Source organism: Trachurus trachurus (genome assembly GCF_905171665.1).
Source record: "Trachurus trachurus genome assembly, chromosome: 23".
NCBI classification, from domain to species: domain Eukaryota; kingdom Metazoa; phylum Chordata; class Actinopteri; order Carangiformes; family Carangidae; genus Trachurus; species Trachurus trachurus.
This window is the reverse complement of record NC_139912.1, coordinates 2328732-2356228: the sequence shown is the minus strand read 5'-3', so window position 1 is coordinate 2356228 and position 27497 is coordinate 2328732. Positions and strand designations below refer to the sequence as shown.

Below are 27497 nucleotides of genomic sequence, written 5' to 3'. Positions count from 1 at the left end.
GAGTTTTTGCAGTGTGAGAGGAGACAAATGAAAACAAATCTTTTTGATTAAGTTTAGTTTCATTACCAAAAAGGCAGAATACAAACATCTTATACATCAAAATACAGTTATAAACATCTCTGTTGACAAAGGCAAGGCATCTTTATTTATATAGCGCATTTCATACCAAGGCAACTCAATGTGCTTTACATAAAGACAAAACATTAAAAAAAGAAGCATAAAACAGAATAAGAACAAACAAAAACAGAGTTAAAAGCAGGAGCAAATAAAAGAAAATAGATAAGGTTTTAAGTTCTTAAAAGAGCTCAGCTATAAGCTAAAAGAGAAATGTTTTTAACCAGACAAAGACTAGCTACATAAATGGTATGTAAATGGTAGTATAAAGTAATGTAAACCCCTGACTGTTGATGCTATCGTGTGATTGGCTCCTGCCCCACAGGGTTACCTAGGCGACGAGAAGGCGTTCATCGCCACGCAGGGTCCCATGGTGAACACGGTGAACGACTTCTGGCAGATGGCGTGGCAGGAGGAGGCGCCGGTCATCGTCATGATCACCAAACTGAAGGAGAAGAACGAGGTGAAGTGAAGAACAAAGAGTCTGTGTCTGATGCACATCTTCATTTTGTAAAAAAAAAAAAGCAAAATAAGGTCACCGTTTTTTTTTTTTATCTTGTTTGCTAATTTGCGGAAAGGTTTTTATTATGTCTACAGATTGCAATAGCTATGTTTTATTACGTATAACAAAACAAGATGCTTCAGAAGAAGATGGAAGAATCTGTTGAAACTTTGGAGGAAGTGATCAAGTAGCAGCTCGTTAGATTCAAGTTGTTGAGACAGAAACAGAAATTCATGTTGTGGTCAAGTAAAAACTGTTAATTAACAAACTTCAGGGGAGACTTAAAGGGATAGTCCAACATTTTGGCAAAATGGCCCATTGCCATAATCCCTATAGTCATAGCAGTAGGTTCGTTACCTTTAATTGTCGGTGCAAGCTATTTTTTAGAACGGCGGAGCAGAGCCGTGAGCTGCTCAGAGCTACGCTACGGAGGCTCATGGGATTTCTTGGTTTCCCTCATCAAACTCATCAAACACACAATCCAACAACTCCACAACGCTCTGGTGGACAAGTTGTGAGCTGCACATTCACCACGCTATGAGATAATAACACAACGTTACCAGACAGAGTTGTTTTAAAGGGAAACTCATGCAAAACCGCTGATGCACGTTGCCTTCAGGGACAGTTTTTCATCAAGCAGTCTCTGTATTTCCCTCTAAAACAACTCTGTCTGGTAACGTTTTGTTATATAATAATTAAAGGTAACGAACCTACTGCTATGACTATAGGGATTATGGCAATGGGGCCAATTTGCCAAAAATGTTGAACTATCCCTTTAAGTGCTGTGAGTCTTTTCTTTAACTGACATTCCCTCTCTGTGTTTGTAGAAGTGTGTTCTCTACTGGCCGGAGAAGAGAGGGATCTACGGCAAGATCGAGGTGTTGGTGAACAGCGTCAGAGAAAGTGAACACTACACCACTCGCAGCCTCACACTCAAGGTACACACACACCCTGAACAACACACTTCCTCTGGCTAAGCCCCGCCCCCTCCACTCACTGGGACAAACAGTCAACATTCGGTGACAGTTGCTATGGCAACAGCTGTCACAGTAGGAGACATTTCACAGGAGGCAATTGGTGGTTTTTGGAGACAGAAAGATTAAATATCATCTGGAAGTCACCAAAACTTCACTTAGCTTTACTGCTATGGCTGCCGGTTGCGACGGGCTAACTTCTGTTAGCCTGTCTATGGAGTTTTACATTATACGTTAGCATTAAGCTAGCGGACTTTATGCTTAGTTGTGATACTGGCTAACATCTAAACATCTCTGACAATATGTTGCCTCAAATACGTTGTTGACTTAACTTAGAGCAGATGTAGACGTCCTTGTTAAGTTTATCCACGTTTAGTTGGTGTTGTGGTCTACTACATCTTTATCCAGAGCAGACACTTCTCTCGGTTGAGATGTGGCTTGGGAAAAGGTTAAAAAAAAATCCCCCCCGTGGCCTCTCAGGATACCTAGTGTTGGAGTTGCATGTACCCCATGAACACCGTTTGACCATTTTAAACTTAAAATGTCAAGAAAAAACATATAAAAACGAATGAAAACGGACTAACTGCAATGCATTTCAATGGACGTGGAAGCAGAGAATGTCCCAGTGTATGGGCTAGCTACGCGCACTGTGATTGGCTCATCGCGTTTGGGGGCGTGGCTTAGCCATAGGTCAATTGCAACAGCAAAGTGTAAGATCGACTCTTAAAATGTATATTTCTGTCGGAGGGGTTATTCTATGGAATAGTTTAGATGTAGAGATTAAACTCAGCAAAAGTGTTAATCAATTTAAAAGTAAATTTAGAAAAGGAGTGTTTGAAATGTATAGCAGGGAGGAGGAGAGATAAATGATGTAAACTAATGTGATGACTGTGGGGGGGGGGGTTTGGAGAGTGACCTTGCGTTCTTGTTATGTTGTATGTGAGATATAATTTTTGTTTGGTTTGAAATAAATATGATCAATCAATCAATCAATCAATCAAAATGGGGATTCTGTGTTGCAGTGTGGGAATCAAACGCGCGTCCTGCAGCACTACTGGTACACGTCGTGGCCAGACCATAAAACCCCCGACTCCGCGATGCCGCTGCTGCAGCTGATGACCGACGTGGAGACGGACCGACGAGCCGCCGTCGCCATGGGACCGGTCATCGTCCACTGCAGGTAGCTACAAACAGCAGCGTCGTCGGGGAAACACACTGCAAAAACTCAAAATCTTTCCAAGAATATTTGTCTTATTTCTTGTCAAAATGTCTCATTTCTAGTCAAAACTAATCTCTTTTCACTTAAAATAAGACTCATCACCTAAAAATTAACTTGTTTTGAGATCATTTTCACTTGTTTCAAACTAATTTTCACTTAAAATCAATAGAAAAATCTGCCAGTGAAAGCAGTTGTTTTGTGCTTGTAATAAGGAAGAAAAACTTGCTCCACTATCAGATTTTTCTACTTATTTCAAGTGAAAATCTGCTTGAAAGAAGTAAAAAGTTTCTAAAAACAAGCTACTTTTTAATGTGATGAGTCTTATTTTATGTAGAATGAGATTTATTTTGACTGGAAATGACATTTTGACTAGAAATTAGTCAAATATTCTTGGTAAGATTCAGAGTTTTTGCAGTGCAGCTGTTTGTGCTCCAGATAAAATAATGTTTGAAATAACTTTATTGATCACCCCTGCAGCGCCGGGATTGGTCGGACAGGCTGTTTCATTGCCACGACGATCGGCTGTCGACAGCTGCAGCTGGAGGGAGTGGTGGATGTGCTGAGCATCACCTGCCAGCTCAGAGCCGACAGGTAACAGACAGATTTATCCTCATGGTAGCTGGTTTTGCAAAATAAAAGCGACATTTCTAAAAAAGAAAAAGTACAATTCCTATTTGCAGGTGTTTCCATTGAAAGGTGTTCTGTGAATGAGCCGGAATTCTTGTAAAGTCTAAATGTTTTGCGACTGTAACAGAAGGAACTATTGTTTGGTTATAACCACGGACATTTTATGGTGCGACACCGCCTGAGTTATCAGACTGAGTTGAGTGGTTGTAGCTCAGGTGCCAAAAAAAAAATATTAAAAATATTTTGGCGATATTTGAGTTTTTTTTTTTTTTTTATGTAGGCGTTTCCATCACTAGTTTTTATTTGCGATATTTAGGTTTTATGTATTTCCGGGGGTAATGGAAACGTACCTATAGTGACTTTGTTTACGTCGACAACAGCCTCAGATCACCTCAGTCGGAATAAGGTCACATACAGAGTGAGCAATAATCATATCAAGACATCTAACTGGAGTTTTTGCAGCGGTTTTCACCAATTGTGAACTTTTTACACCTTATTCAGAATATGACCTTCACTAGAATATCATTTGCATGTAAACTTTCTCATTGTCAGAGTGTAAAAAGACAGTTTGTACCTGGCAAATTTATGTTTATTAGCTTTGTCCCCTTTTGTCCTCATATGTCCTCAATACACAATGTACAGACAGTTGTTAAGTCTCCATATCGTCTATAAACAAACACACACACACACATTTTCATATATTTGTGTATTGTGGGGACCTCGTATTAGTCACCACATGTCCCCACAGTGTTGAGTGTAAAATCGGATGCTAATCCAATATATGGATGTAAAGTGTAATTTCATTATTACAGTACACTGCAAAAACTAAAAATCTTTCCAAGAATATTTGTCTTATTTCTAGTTAAAACAAATCTCATTATACTTAAAGGGATAGTTCAACATTTTTGAAAATTGGCCCATCGCCATGATCACCCTAGTAATAGCAGTAGGTTCGTTACCTTTAATTGTTGGTCCAAGCTGCTTTTAGATCGGGGGAGAAGAATACCGAGCGGCGCAGCTACACTACGGAGGCTAATGGAATTTCTTGGTTTTGCTCATCAAACTCAGCAAATACACAACCAAAAAACTCAAAAACGCTGTGGTGGACAAGTTGTGACCTGCACATTTACCACACTATGAGATAATAGCAGAAAGTTAAGAGAAGTGAAGCAAATACTCGGAACTACTTTCTTCAGTGAACCACTGGTCGGAGGGACACAGTGTGCGCACCTCAGCCAGTGCCGTAGTATACGGACGTATCTGCAGTAAACAGGCGCTTTTGAAATCACTCCGCCGAGCAGCCGTCTAGAGTGTAAAGTCCGACTTTGCCTCTAAAACAACTCCATCTCGCAACTTTCCGCTATTATCTCATAGCGTGGTGAATGTGCAGGTCACAACTTGTCCACCACAGCGTTTTTGAGTTTTTTGGTTGTGTATTTGCTGAGTTTGATGAGCAAAACCAAGAAATTCCATTAGCCTCCGTAGTGTAGCTGCGCCGCTCGGTATTCTTCTCCCCCGATCTAAAAGCAGCTTGGACCAACAATTAAAGGTAACGAACCTACTGCTATTACTAGGGGGATCATGGCGATGGGCCAATTTTCAAAAATGTTGAACTATCCCTTTAAAATAAGACTCATCATATTTAAAAGTAGCTTGTTTTTAAGACACTTTTTACTTATTTCAAGTATATTTTCACTTGAAATAAGTAGAAAAATCTGATAGTGGAGCAAGTTTTTATTTCTTATTGCAAGCACAAAAAACTTGCTTTGACTGGCAGATTTTTCTACTTATTTCAAGTGAAAATTTGTTTAAAACAAATGAAAATGATCTAAAAACAAGTTCACTTTTAGATGATGAATCTTATTTTAAGCAGAAAGAGTTTAGTTTTGACTAGAAATTAGACATTTTGACAAGAAATAAGACAAATATTCTTGGAAGGATTTTGAGTTTTTACATTTTATCTTCTCTTTTTGTTCATACAGAGGTGGTATGATCCAGACAGGCGAGCAGTACGAGTTCGTCCATCACGCGCTGAGCCTGTACGAGGCCCGCCTCTCCGCAGAAACCGGCCAATGAGTGTTCACCGTGTTCACCGCTGCACGAGACGTCTGCTTTAAACCCTTGAAGTGCGCTGACTAGCTGACATAGCAAATCCTGGCAGGTACAGTATCGTGGTCTCTGAGATTTTGGGGGGATTTCTCTGAGGATTGGGGCGATTCTTGGAGGAGGTTCGTTGAGTTTGATGGACAACCAATGAGGACAGTTGTGGGCGGAGCCTGTTGAAGGAAAGAGGACAGGTTAATTTCTGGGAATGGAATGTATCCACTCTTCTACTTCTACTTCTTCTAATCTTTCTTCTGCTGTTACTACTTCATGTTTTGTCGGCGAACGGCTCTTCAGATCGGACTTGAGAGACCCGGCGGCCACTTCACTTCTCTTAACTGACTGTCAGATTGTGTCGTTTTTAAACTAACTAACCAGACTGTCCTATTATTACCTCTTTTCTGTCATTGGAGACGTACGTAGAAGTAGTCTGACTGAAAATTGATGGTACATTGTTCAATAACACTGTTGTGTTTCTGTGTCTTATACTGTAGGATTTTAAAATTATTTTTTTTAACATGGTGTTCTTACTGTATGTGAAAGGCTACTGGAAAATGACTGTTAGCTGGTTGCACCTTTGGTTAAGCTACTGTACCACTGTTAAACCAACCCTTCCAGCCTCTTCCTGTTTGTGACCTCAGCACACCGCGTGTTAGTCTGTAATTTGATCACATTACATTACATTACATTTCATCTTTTACAGACCCTAACAGAAACATTACGTTTTAGCACTTTATAGCCTATCTATTCAGTCATTTTAACATTTTCAGTGCAACGAGACACCTTACTAGACAGAAAACTACTACTACTAATAATAATAATAAAGAAAAAAAAACACATTAGGGTGCTTTCAATCCAATATGCCTACATGCTTTCCATAAACATTGACATTTCCAATTGAAGACTTCCTGCTGTGATCGTCACCACAACCAGGAGGTCATAATTTGTCTTTTTTCCCAAAGAGAAACAAAATACTTTACAAGGAAAAAGCTCATCTTACTTGCTTGTAGTTTGATACCAAAAATAGAAACTGCTGGATTCAGATTCAAAATTAAAACCTGAAACAAACCAGAGCAGTAACAAAAGACAACAAATATGTGATAACAAAACTCCCAAAGCTCAGCTAACCTCAAATGTTTCCCACAGTGTAGATGAGGTGAGCTATTAGCCTAGCCTGCTAACAAACTGACATTATCGAGGCACCCACTTCATTAGACAGCACTATAGACATAATTATGTACATTATGTTGGTGGCCTGGTAACTTACAGAGAGCTAAGGTCACAAAAGGAACTACCTCCAGCCATAAAACATGCTACATGCTAAAAGCTAACAAACCAATGTCACGATATACAAACCTTCTGCTAAGCTAGTTCATGTAGTAGCTACAGCCATCCAATAAAGGCTCATTCTAGCATTAGTAGTTTGATATGATGTTATGTTAATAAATGAACACTAATATAAAGCTATTGCTAACATGCTATGCTAATGCAATTAAATCGATTAAACAAAACCAATAAAACAAAACCAGTTTGTTACAACAGTTATTTTTTACATTGTTCAATCGGTAGGTCTAAAATTACGAGTTTGATAGCAGTACTGGGAATTATGGGAACAGTCGTTTTTGAATGCTGACAAAGTGTTTTTATCTTTGCTAGATAACGTTTTTGTAGCTATTGTGAATGGAAAGCGAGTTATCTGACAACATGGACACAATGCCCCACCATCTTGTTAGAACTTTTAAGAAAAATACCAATAAGAAAAAAATATTATTACTATAAAAAATAGAAAATATAGCTCAAAAGTAGCATGGCACTTTCCGTCAGAATTTATTAATCCAAACTTAAAACGAATAAAGCTGAAATATCTCGAGGGCCAAATGATTCCTGACACAAGAAATATTTTCCAAACGAATCGTGCTGCTTGGTCTCAGAGTTTACACTTAGTATTTAATCTCGTTTGTTGCATTGACAATTCCCCTTGTTGTGTGAAATCTTACTTTATACCAAAAATGTGAAATGATTTAAGTCAGAATGGTGCAATCATCTCATCAGTGTGATGTTGTAAATTATGTTATCTAGTGAGTGAGTTATTTTTTGGTGTATCAAAGTAATAATAACTTTATTTTTATACTGTTTTTACATGTTTTTGATGTGTTTAGCAGCTATCGGCCATTTGTCAACTACAGTACTGTAGTATGAAAGCTAACGATTGAGGGTACAAACCTTATTATCTCTAAAGGATCAATGCAGCAGTAGCTGGACTGGAAATAACGAATCGGTTTCTTTTATTGGAGCCAGAAAGTTTGACTTATTTTTGATGAAGCAGTATTGGCTAAATTTGCCACAAAATCAACATTACATATTTACAGTAAAAAAATCCCAATGTTTCCCAATGAACTCACATCCACAGTTAAAAAAAACAACAAAAAAACTAATTTTCCAGTTCCTGGATTGCTGACTTGTTTTAGAGATGTGAGGTTTCTACATCGACGACGCCAGTAATGAAAAAGATTAACAAACATACATACACATCTAATCTGCTCTGTGTGAATGGGACAACATTGTTCAGTACATGTTAAAGTGCTATTAAAACTGATGTGGGCAGTTACATTTCAATCCACGGACCACAAAACACGGAGACATTTGCTGCTAAAACTGGGAAAGCGTCGGTGTCGCGCGGTTTGACGACGACGATGGACAATAAACGAGAAAGAGAAACTTTGAAGACTCTTCTTTTTCTATATGTACCAATATATTTTTATTTATATATCTTTTACTTGTGATACAATCAAGGGACTTTGGACCTGCGTCTGTTTTTTGTCTACACGTCCAACATGCCTCCTGGGACCATCAACAAACCACCGTTCACTTGAGTCAGTTCAAATCCCGTCACATTCAAAACTAGGGATAGTAGCATTTTTTTAAAAGTGGGGTTGTATGATGTACAAATAGCCCCTAAGTACAATTTTATGTACAATTTACAACATACATTGTTGTGAATGGACCCAAAGAAACGGCCTATTTTCGTGGCCTAAAAGAGGTTTTACCTGGTTAGGTCCAAATACAAGCTGTGTTTTTCCTGCACTTTGAAGGGCTGGAAAAAATTATATTATAGCGAACAATGGAACTGTGTATTTTTTTCATGTAAAACCTCTTTTAGGCCATGAAAATAGGCCGTTTCTTTGGGTCCATTCACAACACTGTATGTTGTAAATCTCTGGGCAGGGCTATTATGGGCTGGCGTTGCTAACGGGAGGAGTGCAGAGAGTCTTCTACTGCAATTAAAGTGCTTAGGGGCTATTTGTAGATCATACAACCCCTCTTTAAAAAAAATGCTACTATCCCTTTAACAATGGTTTAAATTAAAATCTAATGCATAGTATATCTGATATATCCGCAGTATTTATATAAAGTTGATGTAATTGTCCTGTTTGAAGTGACTGAAGTGAAGGTGAGTTGATCCCAGCCTCCATTGCCCACTGCAGCAGCGGGTACAACAACACACACTGCCTCTGACGTAGTATTGTGTATGTACAGTACAGTAGGTGGTGGTTGATGTCCTGTACTTTATTGTTGTTGACTGTTGATGGAGATTAAAGGGACACCAGACATTTTCAGTTTTCAGACGGTCAAGCAGTTTCCCAATTTTTTTGACAGTTACATTTTGTTTTTTATGGAGATTAATGGAGTTTTCTGGTTCATTTTAATGGAAAACACTTATTTTTACAGGTCTCTTAGGTGAAATAACACCTTTTTTAATGAATTGTGAAATTCAATTTTATTTTATTTTTATCTTTTTGGAAGTGCACTGCAAAAACTCAGAATCTTTCCAAGAATATTTGTCTTATTTCTTGTCAAAATGTCTAAATTTTAGTCAAAACTAATCTCTTTCCACTTAAAATAAGACTCATCACCTCATAATTAACTTGTTTTTAGACAGTTTTCACTTGTGTCAAACTAATTTTCAATTGAAATAAGTAGAAAAATCTTCCAGTGAAAGCAGGTTTTTTTGTGCTTGTAATAAGAAAGTAAAACTTGCTCCACTGTCAGATTTTTCTACTTATTTAAAATGGAAAATTTGCTTGAAAAAAGTAAAAAGTGTCTAAAAACAAGCTACCTTTTAAATGTGATGAGTCTTATTTTAAGTATAATTAGATTTATTTTGACTAGAAATGACATTTTGACTAGAAATAAGACAAATATTCTTGGTAAGATTTTGAATTTTTGCAGTGTGTAAGTGAGAGAAAAAGTTTGTGAAAGAGATTATATATATCTAACACTGGCTAGAACGATTTCCGTCATGGAGATTAACTTACAATTAATGCTCTACCAAAGTTATTTATTTTCTAATTAGCTAACATTTGCTTATTATTAGCAAGATATTGAACCGATACTAGCTTGCTAGCTTGCACCAGATTTTAATGTTTTATGAATAAATACAATTCTTAATCATGTGTGTGTATTAATAGCCTATAAATGTGCAGTGGAGATAATGCATTCATATTACAGTTAAAAATAATTCAAGTGAATGTGCAAGTGGAAGTTATAGAACTATGAAAACCCAAAACGACCACACTGAACTAAAGAAAATGTCGGTGTCCCTTTAACCTCCTCCTGTGTGGGCATTACAGCTCAGTCAGAGTACACCTGATGCTAACCATGAAGTGTACGTATGGTATGGTACGTTGTTTTTTTTTGTATTACTAATCAACTTGAATGTTGTAATAGTCTGGAACATTAGCCACTGAGTCGTGCTGTAACCTCTTTATCTACTTTATCTACATAATAAACTGTTGACTGTCAAATGTACATATAAAAACACTGGACATAAAAAACTGACTGATAATAATATGTTTGATGGTTTTTTTGTTGTTGTAATTTGGACCCGGTGCTACAGTGAAAGTGACATTAAGCCTGAAGCAGCTGTTGTTCCTAGAAACCACAGCATGTGTCATATAATAAAGAGAGAGTGAGAGAGTCAGACAGACGGAGAGAGAGAATGAGGGGGAAAGAGGAGGGAGCAGGAAGGAAGGAAAAAGGTGTGGATGACTAAATGTAACTCAGACCAACTGAAACAAAAGCAGTTTGGCCTTTAACACGTGAAGCTGCTGCAGAGTCAAACCGTCCGTGGGTCAAATGCAAACTCAACGTCAATCACAGCAACAGACAGATAGATACATACTGCAATTACATTTAATTTAAAGAAACAGTGAAGATGACAATTTAAAATGTGTCTCAGAATAATGTTTTTTTTATTATTATCATTTAGTTTCACCAAGAAGGTAACATAAGGAGACATAAAGAACAAATTAAAGACAAGGTTAATTTATTTGCATTGTACATTATCCCACACAGAGATCAATCAATTTTCTTATTAGAAATGAAACAAACACAAAAATAACACAATATAAAAACTGTTTAAATATAGAATAAAATAGAAAATAGAATAGAAAAACCTGACTACAAGTGACGCATGTATATTTTTACATAATGATATTAATTCGCCAGTTTTTGTTTTACACTGCAAAAACTCAAAATCCTTCCAAGAATATTTGTCTTATGTCTTGTCAAAATGTCTCATTTCTAGTCAAAACTAAACTCTTTGCACTTAAAATAAGACTCATCATCTAAAAATGTACTTGTTTTCAGATCATTTTCACTTGTTTCAAACAAATTTTCACTTGAAATAAGTAGAAAAATCTGCCAGTGAAAACAGGTTTTTTGTGTCTGTAATAAGAAAGAAAAACTTGCTCCACTGTCAGATTTTTCTACTTATTTCAAGTGAAAATATGCTTGAAAGAAGTAAAAAAGTGTCTAAAAACAAGCTACTTTTTAATGTGATGAGTCTTATTTGAAGTATAATGAGATTTGTTTTGACTAGAAATGACATTTTGACTAGAAATAAGACAAATATTCTTGGTAAGATTTTGAGTTTTTGCAGTGTAATTTGTTCAAGTTTCAGACATTTATGGGACGATGTTAGAAAAACAATGAATCCTCACACTCAAGAATCTGTAGCCAAAGAAAAAACGTATTGTTTGACCAATAGAATATTTTATTTCTGGCTCTGAGATGATATAATCATGTTGGACGCTGCAACTTTTTACTGAGTTGTTTTTCTTTTTCTCAGAACCATCAGAACAGAAGCGTTTTGATTTGGATCAAGAACCTAAATTTACAGCTGATGGAGCCTCATCACAGACAAAAACTTCAACACACTTCAAACTTGAAACACTGTTGGTCTCTATTTTTAACATCTACTACCTGCAGACAGGTGTAGTAGGCTACTGTAGAGCTGCTGCTGCTGCTGCTGGTGGAGCCTCGGGTCTATTTATAACCTCCGTCCTGCAGCCTGGGTTTGTAGTTTGTAGTCGTGTCTCAGTCTGCAGTGACTCACAGAGCTGTTGGCTTGATTGAGGAAGTCCGTTAGTGACTCCCAACCTCAACACTATAGAGTCCGACCCACACAGAGAGAAAGAGAGAGACAGGCAGGAAGAGAGAGAGGGACAGAGCTGGTGAGACAGGCAGAGCCCTGCAGAGAAAAGAGAGGAAACTCTGAGTTTGAAGTCTGAGAGCTCTGAGCAGACGATGCACACGAGACACCGACCGGAACAAGACACCGAATATCTGGAATAACTGCGGAGCAACAAACTCTTCTGGTCCGATAAGGAATAAATCCCATTTCCGGACTCTCACAGAAGGACAGTGAACCCGACTTTTTCTCCTTCTTTTAAAGTTTTTCTTATTTTGTTTCCAGAAGGAGGATTTATTCTGGGTTTGAAGATCACAGAGAGAAGGATATTTTTCTCCCCCTCACAGGTCTCACAGGACTCTGAGCCTCTCGTCTTCTACCTCCGCCTCACGAGTATGGTGCAGTCTGCTCCGTCTGAGGATCTGAAGGAAAATGCTGAAATGTAAAGTTCATAGTTGTGTCTGGACCCTGTGGTTCAGCTCGGTGCTGCTGCTGCTGCTGCTGCTGCAGGTCAGTCCCATCACATCACATCACTGCTTCACTGTATTACACACATATACTGTAGGAAATTAACCTAATGACCAATATTTAAGATAATATGTCGTCTTTCTGTGCAACAAAAAGTGAAAACTGTGATAATTTCAGCTGCTTCGATGTTAAAACGCTGCACGTGAAGGAAACGTGACCAGAGCTGCTGCAGCTGAGAACAAGTTGTTTCCAGAGTTGAGTTAATTTGCACATTGTATTTTTATACAATGTCAGGAAGTGGTGAAAGGTGAAAGGTGCTCACTCACTATGATCTTCCCGGAGCTGGACGCGATGTTCTCGTCTCGTTTGATCCAACAGATCAAAGAAAAACTAGTTCACAATCAGATCTGAGAAAAAAAAGAAGTTCAAACCAACAAAAGGTTCAAGATTTTGGTTTGAAAAATGGTTAAAACAGTGAACTGATTCTGTAATCACTACAGCTCTATAATGTATTTGTTTCATGTTTGATGTTCAAAGGTAAATCTTTCAGTGCATCATATACTTTTATAAGTAAAAATATGTCTTGCATTCTTCTTATAGATAAACTAAAGTGTCTTTATGAAAACAAAGTTGTAGTTTTACTCTGAGAATTGAAAAGTTTCCGTCCTGCAACAAGTGAATATATTCATTTGTATTCATGTCCTGAAGCATTTAAAATTTTAAAAAATGATTTTCAAATTTGTCACTCTACTTATTATTTCAGTGGAGATGATATGTGAAATTAAATTAGATATAGATATATATATAGAATAGAATATACTTTATTAATCCTTTGCGGGAAATTCATTCGTCACAGCGCTCCAGTGTACAAAGGTAAAGAATATTATAGCAGAGTAATACAATACAACAACTTAAAATAGAAGAAAAAGATAAGATAAGTTAAAAACTATAAGAATAAACCCCAAAATTTGCCCCTCCTCCTCCCCCCATCTTAACGATATATACAAAAGAAAATATAAGCATACAATAAATAAATCTATAATAAATAGATGTTTAGATTAGAAGTTTTATATGATTTATTTTTGTTCCTAATATTAGACGTGTAAATCATTTTATCCTTTTAACTGTGAATAAGAAAGAAAACCATGTTATAACATCAGATTAATTGATCTTAATTTCTTAATGTCTGATGTTACAACATGTGCATAATATCACATTTACACTAAAGTCAAAGTTGATTTTTTTTAACATCGTCCATTTAAAACTCATAAAACTCAACAGTAAAAGCCCAAAATGCTAAATTCATTGAAATAAAATACGACCAAAACACAAACAATGACACAATAAAAAGTTCCAGTAAAACCTCAAACATCATTCAACATTTAAAGGTTGAATCGTTGTGTGATATAACTGGAGGTTTTGTTGCTAAGCCACTGAGTTTCCACATTATAAAGGACTTAAATGAGGTTGTGATTGTTGGATAATTAGAGGTGTGATCGTTCCTCGGTGCTGCATGTTACACTAATATTTATACAGTTTCATTTTCCTCGGCTGTCACTTCCTCCTCTTCCTGTCTGTTTATCTCTGTCCCTGCAGCATCATTGTCTCTGAACTCACTGAACTTCATTATCAGTGACAAATTATTTTATTTTCTGTCCCGCTGCCCAGTATTTAAGAGATTAGAGACCTCGGAACAACCCGAGCTGTCACCGTGTTATCGCCAAGACATGCACGAGGTCAAAGGTCAGCCGAACCGTGGAAACCTGAAAAGTGATTAAAAAAAAGAAGCAGAAACACTGAGTTTCCACGTCTTTAAATAGCAGCAGCTGAAGAACTCATCAATATTATTCAGATAATTAGATGGTATTTAGATTCGAGCTACAGTATAAAGGTAGATGTTTGAGTTAAAGCTCCATACAGTATAAAGGTAGATGTTTGTGTTAAAGCTCCATACAGTATAAAGGTAGATGTTTGTGTTAAAGCTCCATACAGTATAAAGGTAGATGTTTGTATTAAAGCTCCATACAGTATAAAGGTAGATGTTTGAGTTAAAGCTCCATACAGTATAAAGGTAGATGTTTGTGTTAAAGCTCCATACAGTATAAAGGTAGATGTCCATGTGTAGTGTGATTATAAAGCAGCTCTAGGTTCTATATTAATACTGTGAAAGTATCAAAGCCTCAGTCCACAGAGAAATGCACACAGCCTGTATTCAGAAATTGAGCCTTAAAACCAGCCGTCAGGACTTCCTGTCACTTTGTGATGTCACAACTAAGCCCCGCCCCCTCACCACCTAGACCCAAAAATCCAACCAACACTCACTCTGCAGGATTTGGTTTCTCTGAGTGTTTTATTCTGAAATCTGCTCTGTTTATTATATTTTATTGGGGAGGAGGAGATGGAAAACTACACTGAGATGGTTTTTATATCTTCTCATGGATCAATATTTCAAAATAAAAGACAGAAAAAGAAGAATAAAATCTGGAGCTTTGAGTGAAGTCATTTAAACCTTCACGTAGAGATAATATATTTGATTCAGTGCTTTCATCTTAATGTTTAGAAAGTGGATAAATCAGATATGAAAGGAAACTTGTGGCTATTCTTGGTGATGGGTTACCGTGGCGCTCAGTGTTTCTTGATCCTCAGAAAAAAAAAATGATTCCAGAAGAACAATGGGATCAAAGAGCAGCTCCACCCAGACTCAGACCTGGTTCTCCTGCTGGTTTTCACCTCCTGCTGGTTTGTTTTTCTGTCTTCACGCAGAGCAGAGGCCGAAGCTCCTGTCAATCGAACCGCTGCAGGTCTAAACAACTGTCAGATATGAGTTAACGATGTTTTCACCAAAGCCACAACTCAGTTTGTAGAAGTAGAGGCGTCGGTTAACGGAGACAGGAAGTAGAGCCATCAATACTGGTGGAGACACTTTGATTGGACCAATAGAAAGAATCTCCTTGTTGTTTGCAACTAGCGGGTAGAAAACCAGCATGAGAACAATAGCGACGGACGAGAGTTTCGCTATAAAGTAGGCTATATCTCATTTTTCATGTCACTATATCACCTTTTAGACTAATCTGATGTTTGTAAAGTTTATAAAACCAATGACTGGACAAACATTACTATTTCTGTGTGCACATTTTTGTAATTAGTCATGGTTATCAGAGATTAGCTGGGCTAACGGTTAGCTACCTGTTTAACTTTAATAACTCAGTGACTCAATAAACGGTCCATGAAAAAATATTTTCTCCAGCGGATATCTGAGTTCCAACATGACTGAGCTAACTGGAGTAGTTTCATGTCGTGTCCCACAACGGGAGGGTTTTAACAGCTGACGTCCTGGTGTCAGCTTAGCTACCGCCGTTAGCTTAGCTGCCGTTAGCTTAGCTACCGCCGTTAGCTTAGCTACCGTTAGCTTAGCTACCGTTAGCTGTCCCTGTCAGCTGAGCCACTGATGCTTTCTAGACACCGTGATCCCCCCAAACTGAATAAATACAACACATAGCAACACAAAACACACACACAGAAATAGTAATGTTTCTTCAATCATTTCAGATTTGTCTAAACGGTGATAGGGCGTGAAAAATATGATATATAGCTAAACTCTCGTTTGTTACTATTGATCTCATTCAAATTACGTGCTGGTTTTCTACCCGGAAGTAGAATGTAAACAACAGTCTTTGTTTCCCATGATGCATATCTGTGCTGTTTGATGTCGTTCTCATGTCGTCTTGTCTTCTCTCCCGTCAGGATGTGGGCGGAGCAGAGGAGCTGTCCGTCACGTCGTCATGTAACATCTCCCTCTCCGACCCGGTGTCCAGTCTGGACGCCGTCGCTCTGACCGTCCACACGCCGGGACAGAACTGCTCCTTCACCGTCGCCTCGCTGGACTCTGGGGCCGACGGCGCCGAGTGCAGGAGAAGAACAAGAAGAACAAGAACAAAAGGAGAAGAGGAGTTGGAGACGAATGAGATCGAAAGCAGGAAGCAAAGAGGAGGAGGAGAGGAAGAGGAGGTGGGCGGAGTTAATTCTCTGGGAACCAATCAGCTGGGAGTCGAGGACGGAGGGGATAAAGGTGTAGTAGTAGAAGACGTTTTCACCTGTGAGCTGACTCACCTGGAGCCGGGGACCGCCCACCTGCTGCAGGTTCGATCCCAGGAGGACGGGGAGGCGGCGAACGTCACCGTGCACACCAGTAAGTCCTGAGCGCCGGCCATCTTGGATTTTGAGCTCGAGCTTCCTCTAAATTCCACGGTTAGAAATGAATTCGTTAGGAGGCGTTTATGATGATGGTATGGGAACTCATCAATGTGTTTAATTTTTAAAGGGATAGTTCAACATTTTGGCAAATTGGCCCATTGCCATAATCCCTATAGTCATAGCAGTAGGTTCGTTGCCTTTAATTGTCGGTGCAAGCTGTTTTTAGAACGGCGGAGCAGATCCGTGAGCTGCTCAGAGCTACGCTACGGAGGTTCATTATGGGATTTCTTGGTTTCCCTAATCAAACTCATCAAATACACAATCCAACAACTCCACAACGCTCTGGTGGACAAGTTGTGACCTGCACATTCACCACGCTATGAGATAATAACACAACGTTACCAGACAGAGTTGTTTTAGAGGGAAATTCATGCAAAACCGCTGCGCGTTGCCTTCAGGGACAGTTTTTCATCATCAGTCTCTGTATTTCCCTCTAAAACAACTCTGTGTGGTACCGTTGTGTTATTATCTCATAGCGTGGTGAATGTGCAGGTCACAACTTGTCCACCAGAGCGTTGTGGAGTTGTTGGATTGTGTATTTGATGAGTTTGATGAGGGAAACCAAGAAATCCCATAATGAGCCTCCGTAGCGTAGCTCTGAGCAGCTCACGGCTCTGCTCCGCCGTTCTAAAAACAGCTTGCACCGACAATTAAAGGTAACGAACCTACTGCTATGACTATAGGGATTATGGCAATGGGCCAATTTGCCAAAATGTTGAACAATCCCTTTAAAAAACAAAACGTCATTTTATTTGAAAGTACAGGCAGTAGCCTATAATAATAAACCCTAATTGAACATTGAGCTCAGAGTTGCAGGGAGTGACTGAGCGAGCGAGACGTTTCCTTCTTTCTAATTTTACAGCAGCGATCAGTGGACGATCAGTTCATCAGGTGTAAAACCAATAACATTATTGATGGCTCGGCTCCATGTCGCCGCGAGACGCAGCCAGAACATTCAGTACAACAACATGGACGTGGACCGCGGCCATTAACAATGTTATTAGTCACACACCTGAGCATGTGCACAGAGTTACAGTGAAGTGAAGTCAGTGGGCGGCGGCGGCTGATGGATATTTAACATCCATCTCATAGCTTTTGTATTCTGTAAACTCCTGTATTTATACGTTTTTTATTAGGTTATTATTATACAGAGCCAAAGTTGTTATAGGTTTAACATTTTCATTAGTTTTCATTTAGTTCTTCAGTTTGCTTTTTTATTTTATTTTAGTTTTAGTGAGTTCAACAAGTGATTGAGCAATTTTATTTAGTCTAGTTGTAGTTTTTATTGAGTCTTAGTCTTAGTTGTAGTTGTTCAGGTTTTACTGTAGGAGAAAGCCTCTGTCAGACCTCTAAAGATGAACTTGTTCCCTTTTAGTTGCATCCATCCCATAATGTTCCCATCAGTCCCCATCAGGTTGCATTCACTCTTATCTACCTGTGGGTCGTACTCCAAGTCGTCCCATAATGAGCTGTGGTGTTTTCTTCCTGCAGCTTTAGACATCGACAAGAAAACTACAACTAAGCTGCTGTTATCTGACTCTACTTTACTTTACTGCAGTTTAGCATTTACATTACATTATTAATTTTTTTTGGGCAAAATTGACATTTTTATTTTTTATTTCAGTTTACTAAATTATTTTTTCACTCCTAGTTTTAGTTTTAACTTTAATAACCCTGTTCAGAGCATGTGATTAATAGAGATTCATCTAATTAATTAAAGGAAAGTTGACTTAAACTGTGACTGTGAGTGAAGCGAAAAATCATTTTAGTCGTTGAAAAGTCAGAACGTGGTCTGTTGTAATTTTAAAAACATTTTCATTGACAAAGTTTAAAGCAATACTTACCGATCTGGCATTTCACTCAGCACAGCACAAACATTTGAAAATCAACAGCTCCACCTCCCTCACAAGTCCCGCCCACCTCTCACTCCTGCCGCATCTCCACGAGCCCCCTCCCTCCCTGCTGCATGCGTTGGCATGGCAACGGTAAACAGAACAGGAACGCGAGTGAAACGGGAACAACACAAACAAACACAACACCGGAGTTTTAAACCGTATAAACGGACTCAGTGATGATGACTGATGAGTTTTATAATAAACTGTTGTTAGCCTACTGCTACTGGAGACGCAGGGGAAGTGATTGTTACAGATTACAGTTCTCAACGAGCTGGGCTGGCGGCCGGACCAGCGCCACCTGATGCGCTGGTTCAGGGCCAAAATAAATCCAGACCGAGCCGAGTCGAGCCGCGCCGGTCCGGAGTTCCACCGGGTCCGGACCGCTGAGAACTCCCAGAGCTAACAGTAGCCTAGCCGTTAGCACAGAGCTAACAGTAGCCTAGCCGTTAGCACAGAGCTAACAGTAGCCTATAGCACTGGATGCTTTATAGACACATGTGACTTCCTGTGTTTACGTATCACTCGGGGCTGATCACTATCAACGTTACAATATCAGACATGAAACTCCGCGACCAGCTGCGGCTGCAGTTATTGGTCTTTTAAAAAACTATTTATTTCCAAAAACCTTCTTTCTTGTGTGTTGTGACTCTAGTCTCCTCTGCTCTCTGTGTCCTGCTACTGCTCTGTCAATAAGCGTTCTTCCTGGTTGGGAGGGGGGAGAGGAGGAGAGGGGTGCACAAAGTGATTACATATTAAGTAGGTTCGGTCGCTCGTCAAATCTTATTAATCGGACCGAATAATATTATTGGTCAGACTTTTCTCAGAATTATATGAGAATGAAAAAATGATGAGTTTTTAACCCTGTTGGGTTTCTCTTACATTTTAATTTATCATCTGATTATTAATAGCATTTTAACTTAGACAAAGAAATGTGCAAAAGTTCCAGAAAGGTAAGTATTGCTTTAATTTGAATTTAATTTGCTTAATGTGGCGATTAAACAGCTGCTGTTTAATTGATAGATACTTTATTGATCCCATTGCTGGGAAATTACAGTTTGAAAGAAATACAGAATAACATGAGGAGAGGGGATGAGAAAAAGCAAACCCCAGACTACAGTACAGTATGCTCCAATGGGGAATACAGTGTGGGAACAGAAAAATTGCCTATTGATCAACTAATGCAACGAGTTTCCTCCACTTTAATCAGCCACAGTGTTAATTTGCTGCACACACACATACACGTGTTTACTCATTAGCACCTCGTTGTGCAGCATCTGAATGTGTGAGTTGTTACATGCAGGTCAAACACCTTCACACACCTGCGATACCTGCGATGAGCCGCCATGTTGTTACCTGCTGCTCTCACTTCTCTCTTCACTTTATATCGACGGTTGTGTTCAGTTTGGTTCTATTGTTTCCATCTCCTCTGACCCGTCGTTGTCATGTGAAGTGAAAGAACACGACACGACCTCCATGTTGTGTTGTGTCGACTCTTTGTGTCTCAGAGTTAATGTCATGTAGCTTCCCCTCTCTGTAGCTCTGTGATTAGCTACAGGAACCACTGCCCTGCTGAGAGCCAATGATAGAGCAGTAAAAGTACATTCAAGTGTGTGTGTGTGTGTCTGTATGTGTTTATGTGTGTGTAAGTGTGTGTGTGTGTGTTGTCGACAGTGGCCGGCGTCCAGAACAGAAGTTGGACCCTCAGTGTGTATTTCCATCGTGGGCAGAGCTCAGGGTTCAGCCATTTCCTGCCTCCATTGTTCCTTTGTTCTGTGGGAAGCACTGGGAAAAGGGCGTGAGGGTGTGTGTACGTGTGTGTGTGTATATATATGTGTGTGTGTGTGTGTGTGTGTGTGTGTGTGTGTGTGTGTGTGTGTGTTGTACTCTGAGGAAACAGGGTGTTACTGCACCCAGGCGACTCCCAGCTCTAACCTTCTCAGCAACGCAGCAGAAACAACTTCTTCTTGTGGTGTGTTTGTGGTTTGTTTCTTATCTTTGGAGGAACCAGGGCCGCGGTGCGTTCACTGACCTTCGGAGCTCACACGACCTTTTGGTTTATTTTTACCTGCTGGACTTCAAAAGGTGTTTGCAGGTTCACCTAATTGACTGTTTTTAGCTCCCTGGGGGGCAACAGAACAAGGCCAAAGACGTCAGACACATTATGTTGAATAATAGTTTGGGGAAACATCTGCGATAATAATGAATTTATCTTTATTGTTTTAATTAATTATGTTTATGTGATCCAAAAAAACAGAGCAGATTTCAGAATAAAACACTCAGAGAAACTAAATCCTGTGAAGTTGTTGGATGGTGGTGAGGGGGCGGGGCTTAGTTGTGACATCACAAAGTGACAGGAAGTCCTGACGGCTGGTTTTAAGGCTCAGTTTCTGAATACAGGCTGTGTGCATTTCTCTGTGGACTGAGGCTTTGATACTTTCACAGTATTAATATAGAACCTAGAGCTGCTTTATAATCACACTACACATGGACATCTACCTTTATACTGTATGGAGCTTTAACACAAACATCTACCTTTATACTGTATGGAGCTTTAATACAAACATCTACCTTTATACTGTATGGAGCTTTAATACAAACATCTACCTTTATACTGTATGGAGCTTTAACACAAACATCTACCTTTATACTGTATGGAGCTTTAACACAAACATCTACCTTTATTCTGTATGGAGCTTTAATACAAACATCTACCTTTATACTGTATGGAGCTTTAACACAAACATCTACCTTTATTTTGAAGGAGCTTTAATACAAACATCTACCTTTACTGTATGGATTTGTAACTCCAGCTTTATCACATGACCTGTAGAAGACACAATGGAGATTCATTTATTTGTATTACGACCAATTAAAGTAAAATTAAAGTACGAGATACTGAACCTGATACAAAATGAGCAATAAAACCAAAATTAGTTGGTGAAAGAAGCTGAAAATTCAGTTATTTAAATCATAATTACTATGAATAATAATTAAAAAAAGCATTATTATGGGAGTTTTAAAGAAGCTGAGACCTGTGGTGGTTGAACATGTTTTGTCGGTTTGAGCGTCGCCGTCGCTCTCGGAGCAGAGATGAGATAGTATTGTTCCAGCTCAGTGTGAAGCAGCAGCAGCACAAACACAAACACTTCTTCACCGGGTCAGAGAGAGGAGCGGTGGGGACGAGGCAACAGGCAGGCGGATGGTTGTGTGTGTTTTTAGTGTGTGTGTTGTGTGTGAACAGGCCTCCCACAGTGGCTCACACTTTGATGACAAGGCCACAGATTTGGGGAGATGGATCCTTTTCCTGCTGAAACCTTCCTGCTGTCCCACTGAACATGGCGCTCAAAACAGATAAATCAGTCCGAGGCAGCCGTCCCACCGAGCGGCGTTTCCATGGAGCCGGCGTGCTCAGCTATAGGTCACGGTCTTGACCTGTTTTAGCTCTGGAAACACACACATACACTGACTGCACACACACACACACACACACACACACACATGAGGCTGGTTTCCATCACCAGAGAAGATGACGTTCAGAAACATCCGTCTGATGCTGTTGTAGCCTACACTGCAAAAACTCAAAATCCTTCCAAGAATATTTGTCTTATTTCTCGTCAAAATGTCTCATTTCTAGTCAAAACTAAACTCTTTCCACTTAAAATAAGATTCATCATCTTAAAAATGAACTTGTTTTTAGATAATTTTCATTTGTTTCAAACCAATTTTCACTTGAAATAAGTAGAAAAATCTGCCAGTGGAAGCAAGTTTTTTTGTGCTTGTAATAAGAAAGAAAAACTTGCTCCACTATCAGATTTTTCTACTAATTTCAAGTGAAAATCTGCTTGAAAGAAGTAAAAAGTGTCTAAAAACAAGCTGCTTCTTAATGTGATGAGTCTTATTTTAAGTAGAATTAGATCGTTGCAGGTAAACGTAGAGACTTCTGCTCTACACTGCAAAAACTCAAAATCTTACCAAGAATATTTGTCTTATTTCTAGTCAAAACAAATCTCATTCTACTTAAAATAAGACTCATCACATTAAGAAGTAGCTTGTTTTTAGACAATTTTAACTTCTTTCAAGCAGATTTTCACTTGAAATAAGTAGAAAAATCTGATAGTGGAGCAAGTTATTATTTCTTATTACAAGCACAAAAAACTGGCATTTTTTTCTACTTATTTCAAGTGAAAATTTGTTTGAAACAAATGAAAATTATCTAAAAACAAGTATATTTTTTTAGATGATTAATCTTATTTTAAGTGGAAAGAGTTTAGTTTTGACTAGAAATGAGACATTTTGACAAGAAATAAGACAAATATTCTTAGTAAGAATTTGAGTTTTTGCAGTGTAGAGCAGAAGTCTCTACAGTACGTTTACCTCAAATGACTCCCGACCATATTATGTATTAATGTGTTGTTGTGTTTATTATGACCTACTGTATATTCTCTGACTGTGTGTGTGTGTGTGTTGTGTTGCTGTAGGGCCGTCGGCGGTGAGCGGCCTAGCGCTGAGCTCCAGGACCTGCAGCAGCCTGGGAGTTTCCTGGCAGGCCGGCCCCGGCAGGACGCAACGCTTCAGGCTGCAGCTGTGGGAACCTCCTCACAGTCCGTACCAACTTTATCAAGAATAGATTCATGCTTCTATTGATTATTCTAAAGTTTATTTGAGTAGAAACAAGTATGAACCAACACCACACACCATCACAGCCCTTATCGCTAGTCAGCAGTGTCGCTAACCAAGCTTTTAAAGCTTTTACATAAAACACGACAAACAAAACAGCACAAAACTCAAACAATAAAAGTACAATTTCATATAGGCTATCTAATACAATTCAATACCACACTGCGTTAGCCTGCAGAATTATTCTACATTCTGCTCCTTTTCTTTCAAGATTTGAGATTTTGTGTTTTAAATTTTTTTATTTGGTCAATGAATGATACATACAAAAGAAAAATTAATACATTTTAGCAGAAAATAAGTAAATAAGGAGTTGATGCTACTGCTTATTATGCTGTTTTGAGCTAATTATTTTGGTTTTGTGACCAATAAACACCAAACCAATCTAAATTTTTAATAATTTATAGAACAAACCGTGGGTTTTTGTATCAGTGGTTAATGCTAGCTAAGCTAAGCTAACTCTGCTACGAATGGAAAAAACAAAAAAACATCAAACTTCACAATATTACACATAAAAACAGTAAAAGAAATCTACAATGATACAAAAAAACAAACAGTTTGTGCTTTGATTTTATTCAGTTACATGAACTAAAGTTTCTGTCCAATGAACGAGCAGCTTCAGAGTCATGTGACTTCCTGTCTAAGCTCCTCCCCCTCCTCCTCTGTCTGCAGCTCTGCTCCGGACCGAGACGTTGGAGAGCACGACGACGCAGCACGAGCTCGTCGCCCTGACGCCGGGGCGACTGTACAACGTTACCGTGGTGACGGAGGCGGGAAACCTGCAGAATAGCAGGACGATCGAGGCCCGGACAGGTATGAACACAGAGAGAGAGAGAGATGGAAGGAGGGAAGAGAGATAGAAGAAAGAACGAAAGAAAGAGAGAGAGAGAGAGATGAAAGAAAGAGAGAGAGAGAAGAAAGAACGAAAGAAAGAGAGAGAGAGAGATGAAAGAAAGAGAGAGATAGAAGAAAGAACAAAAGAAGAGAGAGGGAGAGGTGAAAGAAAGAGAGAGAGATAGAAGAAAGAAAGAAAGAGAGACATAGAGATAGAAGAAAGAACGAAAGAAAGAGAGAGAGGTGAAAGAAAGAGAGAGAGATAGAAGAAAGAAAGAAAGAGAGAGAGAGAGGTGAAAGAAAGAGAGAGAGAGAGAGAAGAAAGAAAGATAGGAAAGACAGAAAGAAAGAAAGAAAGAGAGAGAGAGAGGTGAAAGAAAGAGAGAGAGAGATAGAAGAAAGAAAGAAAGAAAGACAGAAAGAAAGAAAGAAAGAGAGAGAGAGAGGTGAAAGAAAGAGAGAGAGAGATAGAAGAAAGAAAGAAAGAAAGAAAGAAAGATAGGAAAGACAGAAAGAAAGAAAGAAAGAAAGAAAGAAAGAGAAATAGAGAAAGACAGAAAGAAAGAGAGAGATGGGTGGAAGAAAGAGAGAGATGGAAGAAAGAAAGAAAGAAAGAAAGAGAGATAGAGAAAGATAGAAAGAAAGAAAGAAAGATAGAGAGAGAAATATAGAAAGAAAGAAAGAAAGAAAGAAAGAGTGAGAGAGAGGGGTGGAAGAAATAGAGAGAGGGATGGAAGAAAGAAAAAAAGAAAGAAAGAAGAGTTTTCACCTCCGTCTCTTTGTGTCGTTCTAGTTCCCGCCGCCGTGACCGACGTCATCACAGACTTTGGCAACAGCACCAGTTTGTCGTTGTCATGGCGACGGCCCGCGGGCGACGTGGACGAGCTCGTCGTCGCCGTCCTCTCGACCAATGACGCGAGCCGCCGGGAGACGACATCACTTCCTCCAAACGCCACGGAGGCTGCCTTCGATCAGCTGACCCCCGGCTCGACCTATCACGTCACTGTGACGACCAGGAGCGGCGAGCTGACGAACCAATCAGAGAGCACCGTCAGAGCAGGTGAGTCGTCTGTTCATTTATTTTTCTTTTTTGTCTTTTTCTACTTTATCTTCTTTTTCTTTTTTGTCTTTTTCTACTTTATCTTCTTTTTCTTTTTTGTCTTTTTCTATTTTATCTTCTTTTTCTTTTCTTTTTTGTCTTTTTCTATACTTTTCTTTTTCTTTTTTGTCTTTTTCTTTTCTTTACTTTTCTTTTTGTCTTCTTTTTCTTTTGTTTTTTCTCTTTTCCTTTTTTGCCTTTTTCTATTTTGTCTTCTTTTTCTTTTTTTGTCTTTTTCTTTACTTTTCTTTTCTTTTTCTGTTTTGTCTTTTTCTTTTCTTTTTTATCTTTTCGTTTTCTCTTCTTTTGTTTTTCTTTTCTTTTCTCTTTTCCTTTTTTGTCTTTTTCTATTTTGTCTTCTTTCTCTTTTCTTTTTTGTCTTTTTCTTTCCTTTTCTTTTTTGTCTTTTCTTTTTGTCTTCTTTTTCTTTTGTTTTTCTTTACTTTTTCCTTTTCTTTTTTGTCTTTTTCTTTTCTTTACTTTTCTTTTTTGTCTTTTTTTCTTTACTTTTCTTTTTGTCTTTTTCTTTACTTTTCTTTTCTTTTTTGTATTTTTCTTTTCTTTACTTTTTTGTCTTTTTCTTTTCTTTACTTTTCTTTTTTGTCGTTTCTTTTCTTCATCATGTCCATCCTGTCTCCAGCTCCAGCGGCAGCGTCCCTCCTCTCCCTCTCTCCCTCCTCCTCCTCCTCCTCTGGGGACCTCCTCCTCACCTGGACGCCTCCCACTGGCCAATGGGACGGTTACAGCCTCTTCCTGTTCGACGACCAGATGTTCCAGATGTTAGTCAACACCAGTCTGGACCGAGAGGCCGCGAGGTTTCTCTTCCCTGGGACGGGTCTAATTCCTGGGAGGAGGTACAGGGCCGTGCTGAGGGTGGAGGCCGGAGAACTGACAGCCGAGAGCAGCTGCGAAGGATCGACAGGTGAGACACAACAGGAAGTGAACACACAGGTGTTTTTATAAAATATAAAATATAATATTATAATATACAGTATATGTAATATATTTTCGTCGGTAGATTTCTCCTAAATTCAGTTAACATGCTACTGTCGTGATTGACTTAGGCTCCAAAAATGGTAATTTCCTTTGAATCATCAAGAAAATCATAAAAGTACGATTGACAATAACAATCTATGTAATTTTACAGTGCAAATCTTTAAAGGCCGTTTTCTCAATATGAGTTTTTCCTCAAATCTCCACTTCAGCAGCACTTACAGACACCAAACCTTCCATTTTGATCCCTTTCTATATTCTGAAGGTTTTTACAGAGCGGTTTGTTGATATATCATTCACAGGCTGATTTATACAACATTTTATTACAAAAAAAAAAGACGAAATTTATATTTTTTAGGGCTGGTGACAGCATTTTCTAATTTAAAGAGTGATAAAAAGAGATATCCAAAAACTTCTGACTCTAACGTGTCAACAAGTGTCACTAAAACAAGAATTTTGAAAGTAGCTTTATCCATTGTTCAGATTCCTGTATGCAAATTAGCGCATATTTAATGATATATAGCCTCATTTACATATTTAACCAGAAAATTTGACAAAACTTCTCATACAAAAAACATTTGTCTTAATGTGAGTGATAAACTTGGGAAGTTTCATGGTGAAATCTGTTGGTTTAAATTTTTACCCTATTGACCTTTAAGTGTCTCAGTTTAAAGCAGATATCAGTGGAATGTTTTTGTTAATATAAGTCCTAAATAGTCCTATTTTCCGTCAGCAATCACTTACATGAAGTATTTCAGCCTAAACACGAGTCTCTCCGTCACTCTGCTCTGCTGTAACCCGAGGAGAAAATTTTCCTTGTGGGATACAAGTGTTATCCAATGAGGAGAGAGAACGGCATGAAGGGCTGTGTGTGCAGCCAAGGGATGCGCGTGAATGTGGTGACGTAGCACGAGGACCAATTGATGCCTGACAAGGGCGGGGGCTGCTAACTCATGGTGCGTTCAAAGAAACTCGTACTTTGTGTTTTTCCTTCCTGTGAAGTCATACCAGTTCGATCTGGTACGAGTTCACGGGTCGGAAGTTACGAGTGGCCGTTATAGGGAACTTTCACAGACAACAGGATGGTAAAAACACGAGCTACGGGTTACCTGGAACGCTACCAAGTCGTAGTTGTGACTTGAAGCTGTAACTTACGGTTTCAAAAGCCTGCCTTGAACGCAGCATTAGCCGAAACGGCCGTGAAGCTGATATCTGCTTTAATGCAACAATATAATATAATATTAAATCCACACGTTTACACTGTTTTCA

General features: G+C 38.8%; 2 protein-coding genes across 2 annotated transcripts in view; both read left to right on the top strand.

Annotated features, from left to right (window-relative positions):
• ptprr (protein tyrosine phosphatase receptor type R) overlaps positions 1-5512 on the top strand; it is a gene marked incomplete at both ends in the record, with an annotated part of 42965 nt that extends 37453 nt beyond the window's left edge. The window contains 5 exons of the mRNA XM_083999301.1: positions 440-577; positions 1444-1554; positions 2613-2770; positions 3287-3400; positions 5419-5512. Of these exons, the coding sequence (XP_083855427.1) occupies positions 440-577; positions 1444-1554; positions 2613-2770; positions 3287-3400; positions 5419-5512 (615 nt within the window). The remainder of the gene's footprint in view (positions 1-439; positions 578-1443; positions 1555-2612; positions 2771-3286; positions 3401-5418) is intronic.
• Positions 5513-12032: 6520 nt separating this feature from the next.
• The window catches only part of ptprb (protein tyrosine phosphatase receptor type b), a 61114-nt gene continuing 45649 nt past the window's right edge, over positions 12033-27497 (top strand). The window contains exons 1-6 of the mRNA XM_083999492.1: positions 12033-12521; positions 16224-16668; positions 23107-23229; positions 23975-24115; positions 24930-25196; positions 25876-26157. Of these exons, the coding sequence (XP_083855618.1) occupies positions 12444-12521; positions 16224-16668; positions 23107-23229; positions 23975-24115; positions 24930-25196; positions 25876-26157 (1336 nt within the window). The 5' untranslated portion in view covers positions 12033-12443. The remainder of the gene's footprint in view (positions 12522-16223; positions 16669-23106; positions 23230-23974; positions 24116-24929; positions 25197-25875; positions 26158-27497) is intronic.